Genomic DNA, 26,500 nt, shown 5'->3' on the forward strand with positions numbered 1-26,500 from the left:
CGCCACAGAGTGAAGCCCCCGTCCCCCCCACACACACGCCTACGCCAACGCCAGGCCATCATGTGGATATGTAACGCAGGCTAGTGTAGACGAGACGGACATGAAAGAGTAGAGACTTACATATATTACTATATCGTTTTTGACCTGCCGTTTGTCCAGAAGGTGGTACCAATGTCTTACGAATGAGGCAATAAAAGGAAACGACCAAACAATCCCCTCCATCCAGAGGCTTTTATGCTTCATACTCCCCCCCCCCCCCCCCCTTCCCACCACCACCACCACCACCCCACCATTTAAAGTTAATCTGGCTGTGGTAATCCCCTAGCCAGAGAGCAGTATAGAATCCCACAGGGGCCCGGAGAGGAGAGGAGGCGAGATGTACGGGAGCGCTCGCTCCGTCGGGCATGCCGAGGGCAGCCCTGCCCGCTCGCCCCGCCTGCCCAGGTCCCCCCGCCTGGGCCACCGGCGCCTGGGCGGCAGCGGGGTCATCAGCGGAGGTGGCGGAGAAGGAGCAGCGGTAGGAGGCAGAGGAGTGGGCGGAGGAGGAGGAGGAGGGAAGACCCTCTCCATGGAGAACATCCAGTCGCTGAACGCCGCCTACGCCGCCTCGGGGCCGGTCTACCTGGGCGACCACGACGTCATGACGTCCAGCGCCTACCCCAAGGCCACCATGACCCTGGGCCGGGCCACCAACCGGGCCTCGTACAGCAGCCGCGCCACGGCCATGGGCAGCAGCCCCAACATCAACATGGAGTCGTCTGGAGGCGGCTACCGGGACCGGGAACGGGAGCGCGACCGGGACAGCGACACCACCATGCACCTGCACTCGCTGCAGAGCGGAGTCAGTGGTGGCGGCGGTGGTTCGTCGACGTCGTCGCTGTTGCGGCAGGCGGTGCGTAGCGGCGGCGGCGGCGGCGGCTCGGAGAGCCCGCTGCTGGACATGCACACGCATCTGCGCGAGCTGCAGCGGGAGAACGAGCTGCTGCGGCAGGAGCTGGACGTCAAGGACAACCAGCTGGGCTCGTCCATGAACAGCATCAAGAACTTCTGGAGCCCCGAGCTCAAGAAGGAGCGCAGCCTGCGCAAGGACGAGGCCGGACGCACCTCGCTGGTCCGCGAGCAGATGAGGGCGGGCCAGGACGAGAACCAGGTGAGTATGGGGGATGTTTAACCCCACACACGCACACACACACACACACACACGCACACATGCACACACACACACACACACACACACACACACACACACACACACACACACACACACACAGACAACTACACACAGCTCACCCTTTTTGTTTGTTGTTATTTGCCCCCCCCCCACACACAACCTCAACCACACACACACACACACACACACACACACACACTCACATACACTCATGAAAGAGACGAAGTTAGGATAAAAAGCTATTGCCATATGAAAACAGTGCTCTTGCACTTCTCACATGAGCGTGTTTATAAAGATGAATGAGCTTGAGGACCAGCAGATATTCCCAAGAATCTTCTAGAAAGTATCTCAGCCCTCTCTCAATAAATCACAGAGCTGCACTTAAAGGTCAGGAACGCTGTGGCGGTCAGGCGCGCTGTCTTTACCGTGAGTGACTTTCCTTGTAAATGACTCCCTCTCCCTGATGAAGACTAACGACCACGTCCCCGTAAAAGTTCACGGTGACGCCGCGAGGTGGAGAACAGAAAGGTCTCGTCACGGTCTTGTCGTGAGCACATGTCCTTCTCCGTGGGGGCGTTGGCACCGCACTCCTCTCTGGTCAGTTCGGCGGAGAGCGAGGCAGGAGCTCCCTGCTGCTCCCGGCTGCTGTTATATCCCTGGAGGAAGCAGACCTCGTGTCTTCTTGGTGCCAGATGCCCCGTTCCTCTCGCTGGCGACATCGCCATAGAAACGTGCTCAGCGCAAGGGCTGTGTTACTTCTCAGATATTGGGTTAGTGCTTTTCAGGAACAAAGTGAGGTGGGGGTGGAGGTGGGGGTGGAGGAAAGGGGAAAGTTTCTGAATAATGTGTGTGTGGTGTAGTAGCAGTCTTGCACAGTAATTGACTGTGGTCAGTACCGTAAAGATGCTGCTGTCTGTTTGACTGACTTATGTGTGATCCTGGGCGCCTGGAGATGTACAGTTGCTCAATTCACCTTTATTTGTCTATATTTCTAAAAGTAGCAGCAGGCCATGTGAATAAATGTCTAAAGGAGATTTCCGGTGATTTATTCACATAGATCTCTTTCTCGAGGTCACCTAGTACTGTCGGTACCAAGAAAAAATTAAAACATGTTCATGATCTCCCATGGTCACGTCGCGAGAGAGTAGCTCTGTAGCTGCCTGGCAGTTCTAGCTGTTAGCTGTAGCAACTGGAGCTTGGTAGAATTGATTGTTTTAATTTTTTCTTACCAACAGCACTTGTGACATTTCTCTCTCTCTCTCTCTCTCTCTCTCTCTCTCTCTCTCTCTTTCTTTGTGTGTGTGTGTGTGTGTGTGTGTGTGTGTGTGTGTGTGTGTGTGTGTGTGTGTGTGTGTGTGTGTGTGTGTGTGTGTGTGTGTGTGTGTGTGTGTGTGTGTGTGTGTGTGTGTGTGTTTTGGACGTGGGCAATGGCATTTCAATATCTATGTTCATTAGCCTTGCCTGTGGAGGTTTTTGGGAGCAAGCGCTCCTCTCTTCCATGACTCCCAATTAGCCTTCTCTCCAAGTCCGAGCCGAACACGGCATAAATCTGCAGTCTAATCGTATTGGCCCCGAGTGACTGTCTCTCCACTCTCCTCCCTGCGTTGAGCTGAGCTGAGCTGAGCAGAGCTAACGCTCCCTCCTCAGACGGGCAGCCAGACAGCAGTGTGACAGGAGCCCTCCAGAGAGCCCCGCAGGCTCCGTCTGGCCAGAGCGTTAGGCATGCTGCTCCGGTGGGAAATAACACAACACCAAAACTCTTAAGTGTTCAGTGGTCAGGGACGTCATGGGTCAAAAGTTTAGATGCTCTTTTGATTGACACATGCGCTGGTCAGAGCAGAATAGTCAGGAGTGATATATGGAGAAGTGGTCATCATTTCGTATAGTGAGGCTTTGTTTGAGTGTGAGTCACTGGCCCCTTACTTCAGGACAGTCATTCTCGCTTCACTTCAGATGTCAGGATCTGTGAAACTCTTGAGTCTCGAGGTAAATAGTAAAACGTCCCAGGGGACTCGTCTCTTCCTTCCTTATTATGACATATCCTGTTCAGAGAGAGAGAGAGACTGATAGAGCTGACGATGCTGCTGTCTGAGATCTCTCCTGAGTGTCTGTTTATGTGTAAATCCTGTTAAGCCAGACCCCTGATCCATTTAAAGTAATTACAGCACGAGATGGAGTGAAGCAAATCCGCTCGCATGCTGGTGTTGATGTTATGAGCCTTATTTCAGGTGGCCCATGTAGACATACAGTAGTAACATTAGCTAAAGTTCTATACCTAGGCTACACTAGAGTGCGATGATTCTGAAGGAACAGCCATTTGCACCAGTCTTTTGGATTCTATAGGTATGGCCTGACTGCTATATGAATGAATGCTGATGAGCTTGCAGACTGATGGATGTATGGAATATGGATCTAAAAAAAAAGCCGTCAGCAGCGTCGATAACACTCAAAGCATGAGCATTGAGAAACATTGCCAGCTTGCACACACTACTTCAGAAGTCAATTTCAAGCTCTTATGGCCTCCTCCTCCTCTTTCCAGAGAGCTGAAGAAAAAGAAATCGACAGACATGAATTTTGGATATGTTTGTCTAGGGCTGCTCTGAGCTATATAGCTGCTGCGAGATGATTGAGAGCGATGAGTGATATTTTGAGAGCCTGTGATGTTGACAGAGTCTTGTGTATTTCGGTAAGCACAGATGGGTGAACATGACAGAGAGCGAGGAGAGAGAAGGAGAGAGTTCGAGGTAGAGAGAGATTGGCAGTTATTTAGTCTCTATCCTCAGGGCTCTCCCTCCTTATAAATATCTCTCTTCATCACCCCCTCCTACTCTTATTGCTGGTCAGTGGTCACCTATGCTCTCTCTCTCACACACACACACACACACACACACACGCACACACACACACACACACACAGACAGAGACAGAAAGAGGGGGAGAGGGAGAGAGTGAGTCTTCTTTACTGTATGGCTTGTCTGTCTTCACATTGCCCTTTAATTCAGCTGAAATCACACCTTTCCCCGCACCATTGCCCTCTCATGCCTGACTTCCTCTGTGCCGTAATGCGTGTGTCTGCGATCGCCCAGTCGCATCAATGTTTAAGCACAACTCTACACATCACTGCAGCTCCTTTAAGTGTGGCCTTTTGCCCGTAGGAGAAGAGTACTCTTTATGCAGTTCAGCTGTTGAGACCTGTGTACAGCAGAGATGAAACCTCAGTCTCAGACAACCTTTGACCTCTGAAGTGTGGCGATAAGGATGTGGATCCACAGAGACTGAGACTGAGGTGGAGGTTATCTGAAACGTCTTCACAGCTCTGTAAATAACAGCATGTCACTTGTTAAGCCATTAAAAAACAATTCCCTCAGTGGATTACTAGGGCTCCTTGGTGCTTTCTTTCTACCTTTTCAGTGCAGAGCTTTAGTGTTGGTTTTGTGCTGTGGTAACAATGCACACACTGCACTCTTTTTTCCCTGAGACTTTTTTGCAAGTGTCCCTGCCTTGGTGCGCTGACACAAGCGCTTGCTCCTGAATCCTCCCCAGTCGCTCTCCTTATCATCAGAACAGACCCTCGGGCCACGGCAGACAGAAAGACCAAGCAGGAAATAGAGGCCGGATTAAAGTGAGGAAGAGCCGCATCAATAAGATGACTAATGCTCGATACAGTGTAGGCATTTTTATGCTAATTGTGCAGAAGCATTTGTTCCTTCTTAGGATGACTTATTGTTCCACTTTGGAGAAAGAGAGATAGAGAGGGAGAGAGAGAGAAAGCAAGAGAGACATAGAGGGAGAGAGAGATAAAGGGATAGAGAGGGAGAGAGAAAAAAGGAGAGAGAGAGAATTGGCCGCTGGTTATATGCATCTGAAATCTGAGAGATTTATTATGTTTAACAAGATGCTCTAAACTCGTACTTGAGGGACCTTGACAGGCTCTGTCTCAGTCACAGCAGCCTTTTGTGGCCACTTGAGGTGGAATTGAGGTAGATTAGAGCTCAAGTAGCAGTGGCTCGTGGGCTTGAAAGACTCTCCAGCTGCCAGGCGGTAACGAGGGTGGGCCCCGGTGCCGACGGGTCAAGTGCAGAGCTAGCGTCCGTCGCTCGGTCAGAACACCCCTCGAGCTTCACCGCCAGCTGGGCCGTGAAGTTGTCTCTGAATGTTGAAATTGTTTTCTTGTTGTTTTCCTCAGGAGGAGGCAAGTGGAGCACAGAAAACAGCAGTTTTGAGAACATCTGAGAAGTGTCTTAAGTGTCTGATCGCTGCGGCGACTGTCTCCTGTGCTGTTCATGAAAGTGGGCTAGGTTGAAGCGTATAAACGAAAATGTTTTCCTGATGTGAATAATGCAAATGAGATTGAGTCTGGCAAGAGGGAAATCAAGAGACCTTGGACTGAATATTTTTTCCGAGAGAGAAGTGTGAACCTGTGTGTGAGAAGAAGAAGAAGCATTTGTAGCAACAGACACAAAGACACCTTCCAGCAATGCGTCACTGCAGATGGTGAGGTGGTGGTGGAGGGGGTGGAGGAGGCTGGAGAGTGGATGAGTGGATGAGTGGATGAGTGGATGAGTGGATGAGTGGATGGGGAGCTTTTTGATTCGCACACTGACAGAGGAACAGCGCTGCCCAGTAGTTTTTAAAGAACAGACGGTTACTGAAGGCTGTAGCTTCTGGCTTCGGTTTTTAGTTCACTGAACAGAATGATTTTATGACAACCGTGGGGAAAGAGCTCATGAAATGTTGCTACTTGCTGGTCTGTGGTGTCCCACCTGGTTCGGCAGTTTCATTGTGTTGACGTACCGCAAGAACATTTCTTCAAAATGAGCTCACATTGAGAAAGCACTTATATTTAAGGAGGCACACGTGCCCCCCATGCCCACCAATGCCCACCTCCATTAGCGTCTTGGTATTGTGGTTTGTGCATTTGTACCGAGACAAAGGACAAAGAAAGCAAAGAAACCTTTCAGTGGACCACAAAAGCTTTGTGCTTTGAGAGAGTGAAGAAAATAAGCAGCAATCTGCTTTGGTAGTAGTAAGCACCTCGTTTTGGAATGCAGAGAGGATATTATGTCATTATTTCTATATAGGATTGGACATATGAGATTGCAGAGTGTTTGGGTATTGGGTATCATAATTTTTTTGCTTCTTTATTATGGAGTGTCTTTTGTACTGCAGAGAGGTGATATGATTTAGCCTACCTTTTGTTATGATTCATATTTGAGAACATCTATTTCACATGCTCCAAGAGTGAGTTTTTCCCTCACAAAACAATGTATTATTATATATACTGTAGATACTGTAGATATATGTATTATATATATTATATAATGGGATATTATATATAATTCACCATAATTGTGACATCGAAGCACTCACTCAATACAATAGAGCTACTTCTTTTCATAAATACTTAAAAATGCTCAACAACTTACAAGTCTTACGTCAGACCCAAGTGGACAGATCTCCTGTTTGAACTCAGTGAAGCAATCTCAATACCAACTCCTTCTTCCAGAGTGGCATGTCTTCCCCTTTCATCTGGGAACCCTGGCTTCCCCACCAGGAGGTTATGTGTTTTATGTCTCTCTGCAGCCTCTGTAGTTTTGACCCCCTGGTAGCATGTTCCGCCATGGCCTAGATTTTTTTGTGTCAAAAATCCATCTTGAGGTTGAAAGGATGATTATGGAGCATGAAGGAGAAAAAAAAAAGAATGGTGTTCTTTCGCATGCCCGACGCCCGTCCTCTTGGAGAGGAACTCGAGGGGCTGGGTGTTGCCTCAGCATGTTGGTGTTGTTCCGGTCGGCGCTGAGATGCCAAGCACAGATTTCCATATTCGCTTGGCAGAGCGTGTAGCAGTGTGCTCAATCCTGCCATTTACGGGGCCAGGCTCTGTCAGAGTGTCTGACGGAGTGAATGTTGCTAAGGGAGGCAAAGAAATGCCCTGGAGAATAGCTCTGTATTTTATCACTGTATGTTTGGCTCAAGTGTCTGGCCTTGAGTTGCAGTTGAACAAATGGAATGAGGATGCACACACCTCCGCACAGGAACACACACGCACACACACACACACACACACACACACACACACACACACACACACACGTACAGTACAGTACAGTACAGTATAGCACAGTCCATGCCACATGAAAAAGCATTGGAATGTTTTCAGTTACTCTACAATAATCATCATACATGAAATCCTCTCAGGGTCATATTCACTGCTACTGAGCTGTGCGTGTGTGCGTGCGTACATTATGTGTGTGTGTGTATGCGTGTTTGTTTGTGCGTACCGCACACTCGTTGTGCTATGAGGCTTCCATAAGCAACAGAAGGTGAGGTCGGCAGCGAGGCCTCTCTGTAGGTGTATGGACAGCTGCCCTCGGCCACCTCCCTCAGATCAGATCGGCCACACACCGGCCGTGAGGAGGTGAGGAGGTGTGGAGGTGCACGACGGATAGCGCCCCCGCACACACCTGCAGGCCTGTGGCCACCGGAGCTCCTCAAGCAGAGTGGCTAACTCTACGGTACATGACCAAAGGCACTACTAGCCTGTCAATGGTAGCATTTCCGCTATTTCTTGGTTCTATACAGCAGATTCAAAAACCTCTCAGAGGCCTAATGGAAGTACAGTACAGTCTGTTAGTGACTGGAGTTACTCCAGGTATTACCTAGTGCTTTTACAGTACAGTCTGTCAGTGACAACCTTTCAGGTGTCACTTACAGTACAGTACTTATTGATTCTACAGCTGACTGTCTGACCACCAATGCTAAGTGCAATGTACAGTACTGTCCAGGTCATCTGAGGCCAAAAAGGCTGTACAGTACTGTATGGTGTGACTGGGCACATGGATATGCCACACAGACCTGGTGAGAGAGTGGTGCTGTAGCATCTCCATCCATCTCTGTGGGAGTTGCTCCAGGAAGTGTGCCATTTGGCCACCGCTCTGCTGCTCTCTCTCTCTCTCTCTCTCTCTCTCTCTTGCTCTCTCTTTCTCTCTCTCTTTCTCTCTGGACACACAATGAAGAGAGTCACCTGAGGCATTCCTCCCACATGACTAACCTGGTGTGTGCAATATCTCAGTGGCGTGAGATGTGATTTATGCCTAAACGGGCTAGAAAAGAGAAGAATGTGCTAGAAAAGAGAAGAATGTTATTATATAAAGACACTCCAAGAGATTCCAGTTCTATTTGGTAAAGATTTTTTTGCAAATAATAGCATCTTCTAGATGGGGGTTGAGGAACATTGCCCTTTGTGAGCATAATCTAATTTCAGCTTTTGACCTGCAGATAGCGCCTGGCCAATTACATCGAGTTAGACGGATTAAGTGGCAAATTTGTCGCAGCCTGCAGGCATTTGAAATGGACCTGTTTGAAACTCACATTCTTTCCTGGCCCCATGACACTATATGAGGCTGCATTCCCCTTTTTAGGGAGCCTAATAAGCCCTTGCCCTTGACGTTTCAAGCACCGTGCTCATCACAGAACCTGAGGTAGCACGAGAAGTGCCGATTTTGCTGTATTCTTCATCTGCACGCGATGGCATACACCCAGAACTCGTAAAAAAAACTCACGGATCGCAAACTCTTTGACTTCTGAGCCAAGCTCATGCCTGACTGACTCCACTGTGGAGGCAGAGCCGTAGCCCGAATAGCTGTCAGGAGTCTCACGAGATGAGATGCTATTTCCAAAACGATGGAGACGTCACTGGCTGCCATTTTCCCTGCGTGCTGTGCTGCTGCCGCGCTGCTCTGTTTTTTGGGAGCTCGTTGGCCGGGGAGAAGGGGCCCGGCGCTGGAGGAGGAGCGGTGTTGTTGACGTGTCTGGCGGAGCTTGAATGCGCCTTCATCAGCGCCGCATTATGCTGGGCGTCCGCCGAGATCGGCGAGCGGCTCACAATAAAGCGTGTTTGTCATCAAGGTCCCAGTTTGTGTCCCTCGGAGCTGTGTGCTCATTCACATCCACTTACTGCCTTACAAAGAGAAAACAGAAGCTCTGATTAGGGTGTGTGTGTTTTAGTGTGTGTGTGTGTGTGTGTGTGTGTGTGTGTGTGTGTGTGTGTGTGTGTGTGTGTGTGTGTGTGTGTGTGTGTGTGTGTGTGTGTGTGTGTGTGTGTGTGTGTGTGTGTGTGTGTGTGTGTGTGTGTGTGTGTGTGTGTGTGTGTGTGTGTGTGTGTGTGTGTGTGTGTGTGTGTGGCTGGACCTCGCAGGGAATGTGTTGCCACATCATCACTCTCCTCTCTCAGAGCTCCAGCCTGTCAGTTCTCTGATTTAAATGGAATGGCTTCTTAATTAGCATTCTCTTCATGAGAGGAATGATTACTGTGCTGCAGCTAATGACAGCTCCTCATCCCCACACTTTCTGTCTTCTTCTCTTTCTTTCTTTCTTTCTTTCTTTCTTACTGTTTTTCTCTTTCTTTCTTGCGTTCTTTCCTTCTTTCTTTCTTTTTTCCTTTCTTTCTCTCTTTTCTCTCTCTTTCTTTCTTACTTTCTTTCTTTCTTTCTTTGTTCCTTTCTCTCTTTTTTTCTCTCTTTTTTCTCTACTCTAACTGGATGTGGTCCACACCGCCCCCCTCCTCCCTGCTCCTGTCTCTATGCACTCCTCCTCCTCCTCCTCCTCCTCCTCTCATGGTGTGACAGCAGATGCCTCTCTGGTGGGTGGAGGATGGAGATGTATAGGTTTGCTGTACCTCTGCTTCAGCCTGCCTGAGAAATCTGCCCACTAATGCTCCAGACGGGGCATTACCAGAGAATGACGTGTGTGTGTGTGTGTGTGTGTGTGTGTGTGTGTGTGTGTGGGTGTGTGTGTGTGTGTGTGTGTGTGGGACTGTGTGTGTGTGTGTGTGTGTGTGTGTGTGTGTGTGTGTGTGTGTGTGGGACTGTGTGTGTGTGTGTGTGTGTGTGTGTGTGTGTGTGTGTGTGTGTGTGTGTGTGTGTGTGCCTGTATTGATTTAACACGGTAGCCAATGCACTGAATACAGTGTGCCTTTAGAATTGCCTTCAACAGATTCATTGCCTCTGTGCCTTAGTCATGACTCTCACTCCCATTCATTCTGTTTACTTGTGGATGCCTTTCCTCTCTCTCAATTCTGCTCTCTCTCTCTCCATCTCTCTCCACCTCACTCTTTCTTTCTTTCTATCTTTCTCTCTGCATCTCTCATTTTCTATCCTTGCCCTTCTATCTTTCTCTGTCAAAAGTAAGGATAGCATGGAGGAAGATCTCTGTCCTAGTACAGACGCTTAAACCTTGACCAAATGCACCTTTAGTCTCCCTCCTAAATCAGCCATTTATCCCATACCTGTGTGGATTATATCAAGGCTGTAATCACAATATACTTTGAGGAGGAACCCCCCAATACCAAGACATCTTACATGTACAGTATATTACAGTAGTATCAAGCACAGTCCAAAATATTCACTTGTTACAAACTGTTAAATTGTTAAATGCTAAATGGTTAAATAACTGACTGAGAAAGAGAGTGCAGAGGTGAGATGACAAAGATTTGTCAAAAAAAAAAAGATTTACCTTGCACAATAATCCTCTCTTGAGTGATCACTTACTGTATTTGAAAATTGTAGAATACCACGGAATTATGAAATACTGATTGGTCTATTTCTGAGAAATGATGCCCTGCCTTCTCTCTCAGTCCTTTGTCTCCTGTAGCATTTGACAAGTGCTCTTTTGAAGTGGAACTAGGGAAGTGCTTAACTACCAGCTACTAAAAGTGTTGTTAACTATTATCTAATGTCACGGGGGAGGTCATACATGATCTTAGGTGTCACATACTGTAAATAATATTCAAGCCAAAACATCTGCACCCTAGACTAAGCTATTAGACACTTTAATTGCCCCATGCCACTGTCTATCCTTGCCCAAATTGCACCATCTTGCCCCCCTCCCCCCTCTCTCTTAAGGCTAATCTGAATGCATTATTTTACATGATCACATGGAACCATGATAATACAGCCACACAAAGGTTTTTTGAATATTTGCTACTTTGGCCACAATATTCACAAATGTATGTTCAAATGATAACAGTTATAGTTGTAATTTGTACAACCCTCAATGGCATGATAGCATTGCACACAAAAATGAGAAAAACAGACATTATTGTTTAAAAGAAAACATACTCACACATCACCCCATGTGCTCATAGGTTTGTAGATAGAATTGAATGGAGGGAACTGATTTCACCCACCAAACACATTTGGTCCCCCTCAGTGTTATCTCCTGGCTACTGCCTTGGACTATATCAGTGCCATTTGTTACGGCCGGCTCAGAAGCCGCAACATAATATGGAGACGGACATCAGGGTTTATCAAAAATATAATCTTTTATTGCAATAAATAAATATTCACTCTAAAATCTAGGGGTTCTATATGAAAAAGACACCCACACCCAAGAGCATGGCTTGCTCTGGTGTGGTGAAAAATACCAGCCCTTGAAGGCCAACTCAGGAGCTTCTTATGCACACCTTCAGGTGTACACAATTAGGCTGATTTGCCCATTCACCACCCAAAGGCTGCTGCACTGTCACTGCAGGGCCAGTGGGGGTGCAGAGGGGCGTAACACATTACTCTGCCTGGGTTGTGCATGTAGATCTGGCTATTGGGCACATCAACAGATTCTAATGCTATGCACAAGGTTCTGCTTCATAGGTGACAGTACAAGGGGCTGTGAGGAGGCATTAGAATATTAAATGTCACCTTTTGCTTCAGTGCGTTGTGGTCCGAGTGAGACGAGGAGTCGCCGTAGAAACACACCTCTGAACCAGGCCATCTGCTCCCTGGCATGTGTGACACACCGCCTCGGAGTCCACTGACATGAGATAAACATTGCAATATGGTGCTTTGGATGTTCGTATCAGATAGCACACACACACACACACACACACACACACACACACACGCGCGCACGCTCTCTCTCTCTCTCTCTCACCGGTGCGTGCTGGACTTATCATTGTCATTATTTGTTGCCATGAACAACCGGTTCATCTTTATTCGATTTTCTGTTCCTTACTAAATCAAGCTTGGCTGGAAATAGATTACTGCGTGCTGTTTTTTTCATATAGCTCACATAAGTCAATAATGGAAGAGGTGGCACAGCGAGTTCATCTTGGAACTTTAAAGATTTAGTGACGGCTCAGGGGGAGGACATTAGTACTGAGGAAGACATTGGTACTGTGTGTTCTTTTGGGTCCACTGACGGGAACCACACCCAGCAATCACACTCACTGATGGAACGAAAATGCAGAAATGCAAAATCGTCAACTGAGAATGAACAAAGGTCCAAGTGAACCTTTGAGAAAACCTGTTCTTAAACCACAATCCAATAACCACCACTCTATGAAATTCAGATTATATCATCAATATATCAATATCATTTTGGATCAAAATCATGCAATTTCATATTATTTATAGGCAAAAAGATACTTCTGAGAGAGTGGTGTTTTTGGACTGTTACTTCTCAGTTGATGATTTGATTTCCGTACTCTTTGAAAGTATAAAAGTTTGTATCATACTTGTCTGCTAAACGAATGGCTGCAAATAAGCCCAGTATGCATACAGTATGTTGTTCTGAAACCCTGGTGAGAGCAGAATCCTCCCTCAGATAGTGTTGACAAACTGGGACACGCCAGGACAGAGCCAATGAGTGCAGGGCAGAGTGGAGGGAATGAAAGGGGGAAGAGATGAAGGTGAGAGAGAGAGAGGGAGAGAGGGAGAGAGAGAGATGAAGGGTAACAGAGAGATGAAGAGGAAGAGTAGGTCTCAGTTACCCAGATGGGCGTAACTATTTCCACTTTTCGGAGACTTTTCACTCTCGCCTCAAGAGTCTTCAGAATATACTTAGCTGAGAGAGAGAGAGAGAGAGAGAGAGAGAGAGAGAAAAAAAAAAGTGTGAGAGAGAGAATGAGAGAGTAGTTGAAAATGTGGTTTGTGATGGAGTGAATGTTAAATTCCACTCTTCAAAACTGCTATTGCATGGATATCAGTGGTGCTGATGGATTCCTTCAAAACCGATAATTGAGAGCACAGCACCTCTGCTTTCTGTGCTTGTATCAATGTCTTACACACACACACACACACACACACACACACACACACAGGAAGCGCAGCGGTGGAAAGAGATTTTTTAGGCATGCTGCACAGGGCTGTTGCATCTTGGCAGGCTGCACCTTCGGCCCACGCTTGCGCTTCAGAACAAAAATCTAAAATTCAATATTGGAGCTGAATACATTATCCCAAGCACACATGACAAATGGAGGCATCACCTCCAGAAAGACGGCCTCGTTTGGGCCAGCGGCGCGTTTGTTCGAGGCTGGCGAGCGCGTGGATCCCGAGGCGACTGCTCTTACTTTGTGATTTGCGGTGTATTAGGGGCAATTATTTTGTCAGTGTGAATCACCGTGTACAAAAAGCTTCTGCTCAGTACACACACACACACACACACACACACACACACAGACATTGTCTGAGTGGGCTTAAATAGTCTATCTGCACTCTTTGTACATCCTGTGGTTGTGTCAGTGAAGTGCTAAAACAAAGTATATTCTGTGTGTGTGTGTGTATGCCTGGATTTGTGTGTGTGTGTGTGTGTGTGTTGGTATGTACGTGTGTATGTTTGTGGTAGATAGAGTGTGTGTCTTTGTATGCCAGATAGAGTGTGTGTGTGTGTGTGTGTGTGTGTGTGTGTGTGTGTGTGTGTGTATGCCCATACTGTATATGTGTATGTTTGTGTGGGGGAGAGATTGAAGTTGCGATTGAAGGCTTAAATAGTGTACATGTATATATTTGCATTAGATTGGGATTGATGAGTGAAGTGTAGTCTGCTCCGCTGACTGACAGGCAGCATGACAGACAGACAGACAGGCAGATAGGCGGGCGGGCGGGCGGGCGGGCGGACCGCTCTGAGTGGTTCTTTAATGGCGTGCTGTTGTCAGCACCTCAGCCTGAGGGGGCCAGGAGACCTCACCGTACTGGAGTTATGGCTCCACTGATGACACTCTGGACTGGACTTGCAATAACACTGCAGCCTCCCGTGCCTTCTCACCCCTGTAGGGCACACCCTCTCTGAACACGCACTTTAACGCTCCTCACCAGGAGAGGGGGGAAGGGGGGGTGAACTTTTGTGTATGTATTTAACAGTAGGCAGGCACACCGACATCACTCACTGATAGCCACTTATCACCTGTAATCATGTGCCGTTATCTGATGGGCATGGTGGGTTTTAATAGTAGCCTGGTTGCTGAATTTAGAACAAATGGGGAATGATCATCTTGTCTAGTAAAAATGAGCGTAGGAGATCTGAAACACGGATATGGTAAATGGTGTTTTTTTTTTAGATGTTATTTGTTTAAAAGCATTTAAGTGATCTAATCAAAATGGCACATGTTAACTTACTTTGTGTTCAATGGTGCCCAGTGTGAAAGCTGCCGTTGAAAGGAGCTTTACTGCCATCTGTTGGAAGCTGGTGGTTGCACAACATCGACACCTAGCAAGTGTGGAATATTTTGGCTACAGTAGCTCCTTTCATATATTATGCCTTTCTTGTGTGGCTAAGATTAAGGAAGACCAGATAGACCTATTAAGACAGGCCTGATAGGAACAGTATTGGCATTGCTGTCTATGGAAATGTTATGCACGTAATCTGATGGCCCTGGATGTTTGTGCATTGTGCTGAGAGCCCTCTTGCCTGGCGTACAGTATTTCTCAGCTGAGGGTTACTGTATGTATGGATTGACAGGTGAGCATTGGGCAGGCCCATAGACTAGTCTATAAAACAGAGCCACTACAGTATGTCCTAGCCTGGAAAACCAGCGCCAACTGCTGGACGGCAAAATGTTTTGCCTGCATTTGGGTCTGGCCTCGGACCACTGTACATTTTGAAAACACTGCCCTGAATCTGGCAGATGGCAACTAAACCAATCACAACGCAGAGATGTGTTTTGAATCAACGCGGGCGGGGCAGAGGGCTCTGGGGCGGGGTTTTGAGGGAGCGTTGGCCTATAGGCACAGACACGGTTTGAAAGACAACGGGTTGTGCTCATCAACAATGTTCCGTTGTATCCATTCATCGGAGCCAGACTAAATTAGACATCCAATCCATTTAGGCTGGTTTATCAGGCTAACTATGTCCAGTTCTACTGTATAGTATACAGTCTATGGGCAGGCCCAGTGTGGAGCTCACGAGTCTCCTGGACATGGGTATCAAGGATCTTTTCTGTAAGTGATGGTTGATGGGAGTTCTAGTATGGTGTACTTCCAAGACACAGATGAGGCCAGTGAATTGGACAATAGGGCTGTGTGTGGGCAAGAGTCTGGCAATATAATGCATATTACCATATGGGGGGTAAACATTCTGAAATAATACTGCACTGTACTGTATGTAATACTGTCAATATTATAGCCAAGGCCAGATATAAAGATTTTCAGGAAAGCTGTTGCAGTAGAAAGAAGTGTTTGTCTCAGATAATGTTGTTATATTGAAGTTGAACTTGACTCAAGATAAATGACAACATATCTAATGATTGGGGGGTTAACACAACGCATACTGGCACACATCTTTACAAGAAAACTGTTACAAATCAATACAGTTCTTTTTCAGAACCGATACCACATCTCAAAACATATTATCACCATACTCAAGTTAAGTGTATCAGTATGTTTTTTTTATGCCAATTTTAAAAAGTTTATTCCCTGGGGGTGGTAAAAGATCCCTCCATATATCTGAAAGGGTAGGGGGGTGGTGGAGGAGAGGTTCTTCCTGGGTCTCGGAGGTTGTGGAGAGGATGCTACTATTTGGCACATCTATCCTCTCCCCTCTCCACCACACTGCCCATGTGATGCGTGTGATGGTGTCTGTGGCATCAGGCAGGTGGCTGCTGCTCAGCAGGGGTATGATGAGTCCCCAATTGAAGCATGTGATGTCAAGTCAAGTCAAGTTTATCGATATAGCGCATTTCATACACAGAGGTCATTAAATTCAGGTCATTACATAAACAAAAAACAAACATAGTAAAACACAAAGAAAGCATGAATCAAGGTAGAATCATTTAACAATAAAGAATAATGAACAAGAAAACATAAAAGACTTAATGTAGAATTAATTAAAAGACAGATACACGTCTGTTCTTAACCGATAGAGTCTAATTTAGCAAAACCAGTGATGGTGATCCTTCTCAAACACCCAGAGCTGTTGCCACTCTTAGAATCATGTGCACTAATTTACATGCTAGTGGGTACTGAGGGAGTACAAGTGCAATTAAAGGCAGTTGTGAAGGTGTCTCGTTTTTCATACCGCTCTCACCCGCTGCCAACTGTGAATCCATGCAAAACTAGTTGAAGATAGGGGGGAGCTGTCAAAACCAGAAGCGGAAGCCATCACTTTAGGAAGAGAAAACACTGTCATCTTTATTGAAGCAAATTCCCCATTTGTATTCACAGTTTGTACAGACGTCTGACTCATACAAGTTTTTGTAATCTGCACAGAAGAAAATTCCCTATTTGTATTCATAGTAACTATCCTTTGTAAAGAGCCCAGTGCAAGTTATTGTAATAACAATGTGTATTGCCAAATTCAGACTTGCCCTACCATTATCCATAGCCACTTAATTCTTAAAACTTAATCCACTTTTGACTCTTCAAGCATTACATTACCATTTGTGACTCGTGTTCAATGGAAACTTCCCCATAGATACTGTATGTCTTCAAACTTTGCATTGTGACGATGACTATAGTATCATTATAACTTACATTATCACATACCCCCCCATATATGGTATTTTCAGAATAAAAGAAACGTGTATAAATATTCTGTGTTCTGCTTTGCATGATTTATTTTGAGTATTACATTTTTTCTGTTGCTGCTTACAGTACGTGCTGCTGCTTGTTTATCATTTTTTTTGTGGCTGTGTGCTGTTTTCCATTTTCTGTTGCTGCTCTCGTGTTTTACCAGATTTCTTTGGTTCTGTTTACTGTTCCCTTCATGTATCGATTCTCTGCTGAAGTCGCTGGACCCCCGGAGAGCTAAGGTTTGTGCATGAGTCTTCTGTTTTGTTCTGTCTTCTGTTGCGTCCACATAGTCTCTGTCTTAGCCATTTGTTTTTTTAGCTCAGTATTTCTTTTAGTTGAGCGTTATTTTTTTATGTGTCGAAATGTTGCATGCTTCTTGTGTATTGTATGTTTAACTGTCTGTTGTCTAATTTCTTTCCAAACGGCTCTCTAAAGACCATGGGGCCATGGACTACTGTCTGTCTCTCCAGCCATAGCTTGCAAGCACTAGACTTCAGATGTTAAAGCCTTTATTTGCTACACTCCTCTGGAAAGTCTGTTCTGGATAATTGTAAAGTCACTCTGAATATCAAAGGAAGACTTGTGCCACAGGTTTATAGTGAATGACTAATGCAACTAATATAGAAAAAGGCTAATGAATGGAACTGTTATCTACAGTGAGCTTTCCCTTGCTATTCAACGTTAATGGCAATATAAAATTAAATATAACATTTAGACATTCAGACAGCAGGAGTTGCATAATTAAGCGCCTCTGTGTCAAAGGTAGGCTTCTTCTTGTAGTTTAGTTCACTATTTTGCTCCTCTGCCAGTATTATCGTCTCACTATATTCTCCTCTTTGTCTCTCTATACCTCTCTCTACCCCTCTCTACCACTCTCTACCACTCTCTCTCTCTCTCTCTCTACCACTCTCTCTCTGCCTCTCTCTACCACTCTCTCTCTCTACCTCTCGCTACCACTCTCTCTCTCTCTCTCTCTCTACCTCTCTCTACCACTCTCTCTCTCTCTACCTCTCGCTACCACACACTCTCTCTATCTCTCTCTTTCTCTCTCTACCTCTCTCTCTCTCTCTACCTCTCTCTCTCTCTATCTCTCCCACTCTCTCTATCTCTCTCTACCTCTCTTTACCTCTCTCTACCACTCTCTCTCTCTCTCTCTCTCTCTCTATCTCTACCACTCTACCTCTCTCTCTCTCTCTCTGCCACTCTCTCTCTCTCTCTCTCTCTCTCTCTCTCTGGGGGGCCACGGCTGTGGCCAGCACTTGCAGATGACCATCCAGGCGCTGCAGGACGAGCTGCGCACCCAGCGGGACCTGAACCAGCTGCTGCAGCAGGAGAGCCGCCACGGCGGCATGGGGGGCGGCGTGAGCCCCGAGCGCCTGTCGGCCGTGGAGCCCACCGAGGAGAACTTCCAGCGGCTGCACACGGAGCACGAGCGGCAGGCCAAGGAGCTCTACCTGCTGCGCAAGACGCTGGAGGAGATGGAGCTGCGCATCGAGAGCCAGAAGCAGACGCTGGCCGCCCGCGACGAGTCCATCAAGAAGCTGCTGGAGATGCTGCAGACGGGCAAGGGGCTGCCCGGCAGCCTGGCCGACGGAGAGGGCGGCGGCGGGGGGATGCGCGCGCGTCGAGAGGCCGAGGAGCAGCTGGGCCACCTGGAGGTCATCCTGGAGCAGAAGGAGAAGGAGAACCTGCACCTTAGGGAGGTGAGAGGAGGCGAGAAAAACGAGACAAGCTGAGCAGAGATGAGACTGGCCCAGCTGAGCCTCAGCTGATGCTGCTCTGACACCTTGGAGACCTTGTTACCTACATGTACACGCTTAGAGAGACAAGGGGTGCCTCTCATTCGTGTTTTATACATCCTCCCTTCCTTCCTCGGTCCTCGTCCTCACTGATCTACATAAAGATCAGTGGGAACGAGTCTGGAAGATCGAGGATCGAGGAGGGATGTTGAGAGAGGCCCGTGGTGTGGTCTTAGGCGCGGGGCTATGCTTGGTCCGCAAGTGACGTGCTCTGTTTGTGGAGCGTAAGATTACTTTTAGAAGACGGGTCTAATTTGGTGTAGCCAGTTCCATTGACTACAGTGGAAGCGGGTTGTTGCTGCAGACGCTCCACGAATGGAGCGCTTCAGTTGACGTGCCTGGTATAGCCTCCCTGCTAAACGGTGCAGGCGTTTTCACATCTCGTGTTCTTTGCCGACAGGAAGATCTGTACACATTTGGCACAGGACCCCATGAAGGTGCTGTGAATTCAACCAAAACCCCCAAAACGTGTAAGGGGGGCAGTTGAGCTTAAAAGCTGCCGTAGGGTTCTATGTCTGACCTTCGTGAGGTCTCTAAGGTCATCCCTCTTCTCAAAGGGTGTTACCACTGAGCCTGAATCTAATGGTGTTGATGGTCAGGGGGCAGAGTAGTTAGAGTTAACAGGTTTACATGAAGGACTCAAACAGGTCAGACTCGTCCAAATGGGTCTCACTGCTCTGTGCTACCGATAAGCCATTTAGAAAGACTATCGGAATATAGTGAATCTCACAATTGGATTTCACCAGCCCTATACATGTATCCATTCCAGACACATCCCAGTAGAGACGTAAACACACACACACACACACACACACACACACACACACACACACACACACACACACACACACACACATACACGCATTCACACATTCACACTCTTGCTGCCACCAGCTCTTCAGTGCAACACTCACCGAGGGATTGCGAGGCCCGAAATAGCGGCTGCCGTAGTCAAGAGGCCGTTTATTTTTGCCTCCTAAATCTTCTTAGCGTTTAATTTCTTTACCTCTGTCACCGAGTGCCGAGTGCACATCTGGGCCTGACGGACTTAAGCCACCATCGTATCGTCCTGTCCTTGCCCAATCCCTCGTCCAATCCCGTGGCCCGGAATACTCCCCCCTTTCCCTCCTCCCCTCCGCCGTCCTCCTCCCACCCCCCTCCGTTTCTGGACAGGCACATCGCCACGGCGACTCCCCCTTGGACAGCGTGGTTTAGGGAACTCTTGAGGAAAAGCTGACGTGGAGTCAGAGACGGCGTGTGTAGGAGGGAGAGAGAGAGAGAGAGACTTGATCCGTGTGTGTGTGTGTGTGTGTGTGCGCGCGTGTGTGTGCGCGCGTGTGTGTGTGTGTGTTTTGATGTGGGTGTGTGTGGGTGTGGGTGTGTGTATGCACACGTCAGGTGAGTACCTCAGATCAGTCCTGTCTGTAGTTATTTTTTACACTGCGAGCTTAAGTGAGTGTAGTTGCGTGTGTGTGTGTGTGTGTGTGTGTGTGTGTGTGTGTATTTGTGTGTGCACTCCCATGTGTGTACTTGAGTGTGTGGGTGTGTGTGTGTTTGTGAGAGTGTAGATTCCTGTCGTGTGTCCATGTTTGTTTGTGTCATGTGCATATTGAAGCACGTGTGTGTCTGTGGGTGTTCTTGTGTGTATGTGTGGTTTTATGTTTGTGTGTGTAGGTGTGGTTTATATGTGCACACCGTGTGTGTGTGTGTGTGTGTGTCTGTCCGTGTGTGTGTGTGCGTGTGTGTGTGTTTATTCTACAGCAGATAAACAGTAGCTGTCCCAGTGCGTATTAATCTGTGATTAATGAAGGTAAACAGCCAGCCTGTGGTGAATGAAAGAAGGAACAGATTGTCTCCCCCTCTTTCCCAGTTCAGACACACTGAGGGATAGTCTCGCTGAAAGAGGTGTGTGTGTGTGTGTGTGTGTGTGTGTGTGTGTGTGTGTGTGTGTGTGTGTGTGTGTGTGTGTGTGTGTGTGTTGTGTGTGTGCAGGCCAGTGCATGTGGACAGAATGGTAGGAAGTTGCTCATGGATGATGAGGAAATGAAGAAAGCTTTTCCCCTGGTTTGCTCATACATTATTAGAGTAATTATGTCTTTATTAGACATCTCCATCTCTCTACAAGTGTGTGTGTGTGTGTGTCTGTGTGGATGTGTGTGTCAGAGACAGGGAGTGGATTCATTAAGCTTGTCTCTATGGCGTATGGTAGAAATTATACGTGTAACTTTGGGTTGATGTGCATCCAGGATGTTTAGTATACTAGAGTTTTTAGCTTTATTCATGGACTATATGTGATATGACTTTGCTTTTGTGTGTGTGTGCACGGGCACACGTGTGTATGTTTGTGTGTGTGTGTGTGTGTGTGTGTGTGTGTGTGTGTGTGTGTCGGGGGGAAGGGGGGCAGGTGTGTATGTGTGTGTGTGTGTGTGTGGTGTGTGTGCGTGTGTGCAGCATGTGTCGTGTGTCGTGTGTGTGTGTGTGTGTGTGTGTGTGTGTGTGTGTGTGTGTGTGTGTGTGTGTGTGGACATGTATAAACACTGGTGCACTTTGCCCCTGCACTAATAACGGTCCTCGTTAACCCTGGCAGAGCAACGAGACGAGAGGCCGCTCTCTATTAAGAGGTGCTACTCTTCGTTAATTTCATTAGCTACCACGGAAACGAGCTGAACGGCTTTCCATTACCTCGCTCATTACTCTCCTTTAATTACGCATCATATTTGTTTTTGGCCAGATAATAAATGCCTCTGTTTGGCTCACACATCATTGCCTTTTATTTTTCCTTAAAACACTGGGAGAGAGTGGAGGACAAGCTCGCCGCTTTTATGAAGTGAAATTAGGACCTCAAGGTTTTTTATTTATATTATTTTATTTACTTAAACCTGAAGTCCCCTCTTACGGACTGTGGGCCTTTGTGGTGGGGCCCGGAGGGTGACTTCACTGTTTGTGTGAGTTGGATGAAGGACTTGCAAGTGTGTGTGTGTATATGCGTGTGTACATATGCGTGCGTGCGTGTGTGTGTGCGTGTGTGTACATGTGTGTGTGTGTGTATGTGAGTGGAGGTGGATTGGAGGAGAATGTGTATTGTCTATGAATGGAAAGGGTTTAAAAGGCCACATGTGCTATGGGAGAGGTGCACATCAAAGAGGCTGATTTTGGTTATTGCTTTTTTTATTATTTATTTTTTTTGTTTGTTTTGCATGTGTATTGGGTGACCGGGCGGGTAGTATGTTTTGTGTGTGTGTGTGTGTGTGTGTGTGTGTGTGTGTGTGTGTGTGTGTGTGTGTGTGTGTGTGTGTGTGTGTGTGTGAGCTGAGTATTTATGTGTTTGTTCGTAACCCAAGCCTGTCAAACTTATGCTGGAGAATAGCTGAACATTGCAAAACAACCTGTCATTTCTTGCTGTCATCCTGTCATTTTTGTTGAGTTATTTTTGAGGAGAGGGTAAAGTGCTGGCAGCTGGTAGACTACTGCAAGTCAAACTGTAGGAACTACTGGAGCTATTCTCATCTTTTGCCACTAGGTGGCGTGGAATAACAACGTTGGTGATTTCAGTTTGAGAAATCTTATGTGCAACTGAAAAGTGAATAAACAAGAATGCTAACAAATGCAGAACAAGAGTCTTACAAATCCAGATAAACATGGACGGATGGTTCTTGAACAGTGACGAGTATTTCAGTGTGCTTCATCTTGTGTTACTGTTCATGTGTGTGTGTACCGGTGTGTCTGTTGTAAAAGAAAGTGAAGAACCATGTTTTCACCCTAGGGATGGTTCTGTGGCCTTGTGAGTGTGAAAGGTCCTTTTATCCAGTCCACTGCACCAGGGAGAGAGAGGCCCCACAATAGCAGCGCTGAAGCCCAGACAGGGTTCCCCCACCTGGGCTGAGGCCGAGGGAGAGGGTGGGGGTTTGGAAATGTGTCTGGAGGACTGAGGGGCCAGACCCCTACATGTTTGCGTGTGTGTATGTGTGTGAGTGAGTGTGTGTGTGTGTGAGTGTGCGTGTGTACAGTATGCACATGTGTGTGCGCGTGTGTGTTAAGGGCACACCTGCCTCAGCCAATAAATTGAAACACATCTCATAATGTCTTGTGCCTGGTTTTGGCTGCTGGAGTAGAAATCGTAAGGACTTGCTAAGCTGGTTTATTTGGCCGAGAGGATGTATGGATTTGCATGAGTGTATTTTCGCATGGGGGTACAGCTATATATATTTTTCTCCCTCTTATTCTGTGTGTGTGTGTGTGTTTGTGTGTGTGTGTGTATGTGTGTGTGTGTGCACTGACCTGTTGGCAGGCCGTTCAGACATGTAAAGTGGTAGTTAATGAGAGAGCCCAGGAGAGCAGTAATTACCTGGCAAAGGAATGGGTCTCTCTCTCTTTCACACACACACACACACACACACACACACTCCGCTCCAGCTTCAATTCCCTGCTAACTCTTTTACCTCACACTGCACCCTTTGTTTGAATGCGTAGCATTGCCCGGGCAGCAGATTATACAGAATGACTTATAAAACGTAATTGGATTTCATCAGCCCTATATGTGTATACAGACACACCCCAGTAGAGACATACACACGCACACACACATACAGTACATGCATACACGAGCACACACACACACACACACACACACACACACACACACAGACAGACAGACACAGACACAGCTAGTGTCGTAAGCGCCGTTGTTTGGGTTGTCATAAAATGTGAGGCTGTAACATCTAAGTGAAGGCGATGAGAAGCTCAGAGCTGTAACACCTGCTCTGGAGATCCAAAACAGCTGCAGATACACAGGAGCAGTCCAGAGTCCCTGTCATCTCTCCCTCTCTCACCCTCTCTCTCTCTCTCTCTCTCTCTCTCTCTCTCTCTCTCGCTCTCTCTCCCTCTCTCATCTTTCTCTCTCTCTCACCCTCTCTCTCTCTCAATGCAATGCAATTCTGTTCAATTCAAAAGAGGAGACAACAACTCAATGAGTATAGTCAAAGCATTTCTGCTGTACAGTATGTACAAGTGCACACGCATGCACGCACGCATGCAGGCATGCACGCACACATACACACACACACACACACACACACACACACACACACACACACACACACACACACACACACACACACACACATATATATATATGCTATGCAGAGCATGTATGTTATATATATATGCACATATTGGTATATATACTGTATATACACACACGCATAGAATATCACATATACAACAGACATGGCTCAGAGCAGTCTTTTACTCATGCACTCAGGTTAGTGTGTGTGTGTGTGTGTGTGTGTGTGTGTGTGTGTGTATGTATGTATGTGTGTGTGTGTGTGTGTGTGTGTGTGTGTGTGTGTGTGTGTGTGTGTGTATGTGTTTGTGATTGCATTTGTGTTCTGCGTTCCTCTCTCCTCCATCTTGTCAGCGGTCTTCTCTGTTCTCCGTCTTCCTAGTCTTTCTCTCCCCCTCATATGCTCGCTGTATCTTTATCTACAGTAGTATGTATCTCTCAGCCCACACTTATCCACATTTTTCACATAATACTGTATGTTCAAATGCGAGCAATGTACACACAGACACACAGACAGCTACCCAAACACCACCTTTCACTTTGAGCAGCAGTGTTATTCTTCTCCTGGCCACTAGATGGCAGCCTATGCGCATGTTGCGAGTCTGCCTTCACTAACTATCTGAGCCTGTCAGTCTCACGCTGGACCACCACACAGATTGAGCTCCAGCCAGCTTGCCTGCTCTGCCTCAGTCACTCTCATATTCATAAAGAGCTCAAAAACAGCAAAGACCTTGACTGCAGCCAACCCCATGCCACCCACCAAAGCCCATTTATCAGCAGAGCAGAAGTTCATGTCAGCCTCTGGGTGAACGCATGGGAAACTTGGAGAGTCTCTGGATTTATAGATTGTGGAAACGAGCGTTGGGAGTATTTTTTTGTTTCATGACACATTCACTACTTGGAACGAAGATGCTTAAACATCTCAGTAGCCTAGTGCCTTTCAGCGAGGAGTTGAGTGAGCATTATGGTCCTTACTAATGAGTCGATTGTGTTGTGTTGTGTTGTGTTGTTGAGTTGAGTTGTGTTGAGGTTTGCTGTGGTGTTGAACTTGAGGTTGAGGTTTGTTGAGTTGAGTTTTTTGTTGAGTTGTGTTGATTGGAGTTGAGGTTTGTTGTTGAGTTGTGTTGAGTTTAGTTAAGTTGAGGTTTGTTGTTAAGCTGTGTTTAGTTGAGTTTAGGCTTGTTGTTGAGTTGAGTTGTGTTTAGTGGAGTTGAGGTTTGTTGTTGAGTTGAGTTGAATTGAGTTAAGTTGAGGTTTGTTGTTGAATTGTGTTTAGTGGAGTTGAGGTTTGTTGTTGAGTTGAGTTGAGTTTAGTTGAGTTGAGGTTTGTTGTTGAGTTGTGTTTAGTTGAGGTTTGTTGCTGAGTTGAGTTTAGTTGAGTTGAGGTTTGTTGTTGAGTTGAGTTGAGTTGGACTGATAGGGTGAGGTGCGAGGCGTGGGGTGTCAGTCACGTTGAGTTGACTGGGAGAGTTAGCCTAAGTGGAGTGGAGGCGCTGGGGTCTGGTGTTTCTCAGTGCGGTGGAGGCCTGTTGGGCCGCAGTGCATCCTCTGAACAGCTGGGCTGTGTTTGGTGAGGAGGGCATATCAAAGCACTTCCTGGGGTGAGTTTGTTTGTGTCCTGCCACCCCTGTGAATAAGCCCTGTTTACTTGATACTGTGTGGTCAAACACACTCGTCCGATCATTAAAACATGGTGCACACAGACAGAAACACTCACACATGCACACACACACACACACACACACGCACACACACACACACACACATACTCAGATTTACTTTCTCTCCCTCCCTCTCTATCTGCCTGTCTCTCTCTTTCTCACTCACACACACTCAGACACACATGTGTAGAACCACACAGTGGTTGGGTTTAAATCAGGGCTCCTGATTGACTTTCCCCAGTTGCTGGGTCTCGGAAGGCGAAAGGAAAACACTTTCCAGTGTGTGTGTGTGTGTGTGTATGTGTGTGTGTGTGTGTGTGTGTGTGTGTGTGTGTGGCGTCTGGAGAGTGTACCAGCCCGGCCATCGCCCGCTGAGCACAGTTTCAGCAGTTGTCATAAAAATTTGTGTCAGAGTCCCACCACACACACACACACACACACACACACACACACACACACACACACCACACCGCACACAAGACACACACTAATACACACAGGCATCCAAACACACACTCAAACACACATATACAAACACAAACACACACACACACACACACACACTGTAGAAGGTAGAGGGCCTGACACCTGTGGAGTTATGGAATGTGAATGACATTCTTGTATCACCTGTCATGCTCGGAGGCCATGTGGTTGGACAAGGCAGACACCAGAGCCTTAGAAACACCAGAACATCTTTTTCTTCTCTCCCTCTCTCTCTCTCTCTCTCTCTCTCTCTCTCTCTCTCTCTCTAAGAACATTGAGGGATTTTCAAGAAAGTTGCATGTATGAATGTACCTGTACTCTTGTATGTTTGCATGGTATTGGCTTTGTATTAGGTGCGTGATGATTCCATGGTTTGAGGAATGATCCAATAAATGGGTGATGAGCCTATGGAGCTCCATCTGTTCTGTTTCTCCCTCTCTCTTTTTCCTTCTCCTTCCTTTCCTTTTCATTTCTTATTCTTTCCATCTCTCTCTAGGCCTTCAGTGCTCTATCACCTTTCTTTCTATTCTATTTCTATTCTTTTT

The 26,500-nt window shown here is 46.9% G+C and overlaps 1 protein-coding gene across 1 annotated transcript in view; it reads left to right on the forward strand.

Annotated features, from left to right (window-relative positions):
• Window positions 1-376: 376 nt before the first annotated feature.
• The window catches only part of LOC134087871 (ERC protein 2), a 283,328-nt gene continuing 257,204 nt past the window's right edge, over window positions 377-26,500 (forward strand). Inside the window, exons 1-2 of the mRNA XM_062541676.1 lie at window positions 377-1,150; window positions 18,207-18,653. Of these exons, the coding sequence (XP_062397660.1) occupies window positions 377-1,150; window positions 18,207-18,653 (1,221 nt within the window). The remainder of the gene's footprint in view (window positions 1,151-18,206; window positions 18,654-26,500) is intronic.

Source organism: Sardina pilchardus, chromosome 7 (genome assembly GCF_963854185.1).
Source record: "Sardina pilchardus chromosome 7, fSarPil1.1, whole genome shotgun sequence".
NCBI classification, from domain to species: Eukaryota; Metazoa; Chordata; class Actinopteri; order Clupeiformes; family Clupeidae; genus Sardina; species Sardina pilchardus.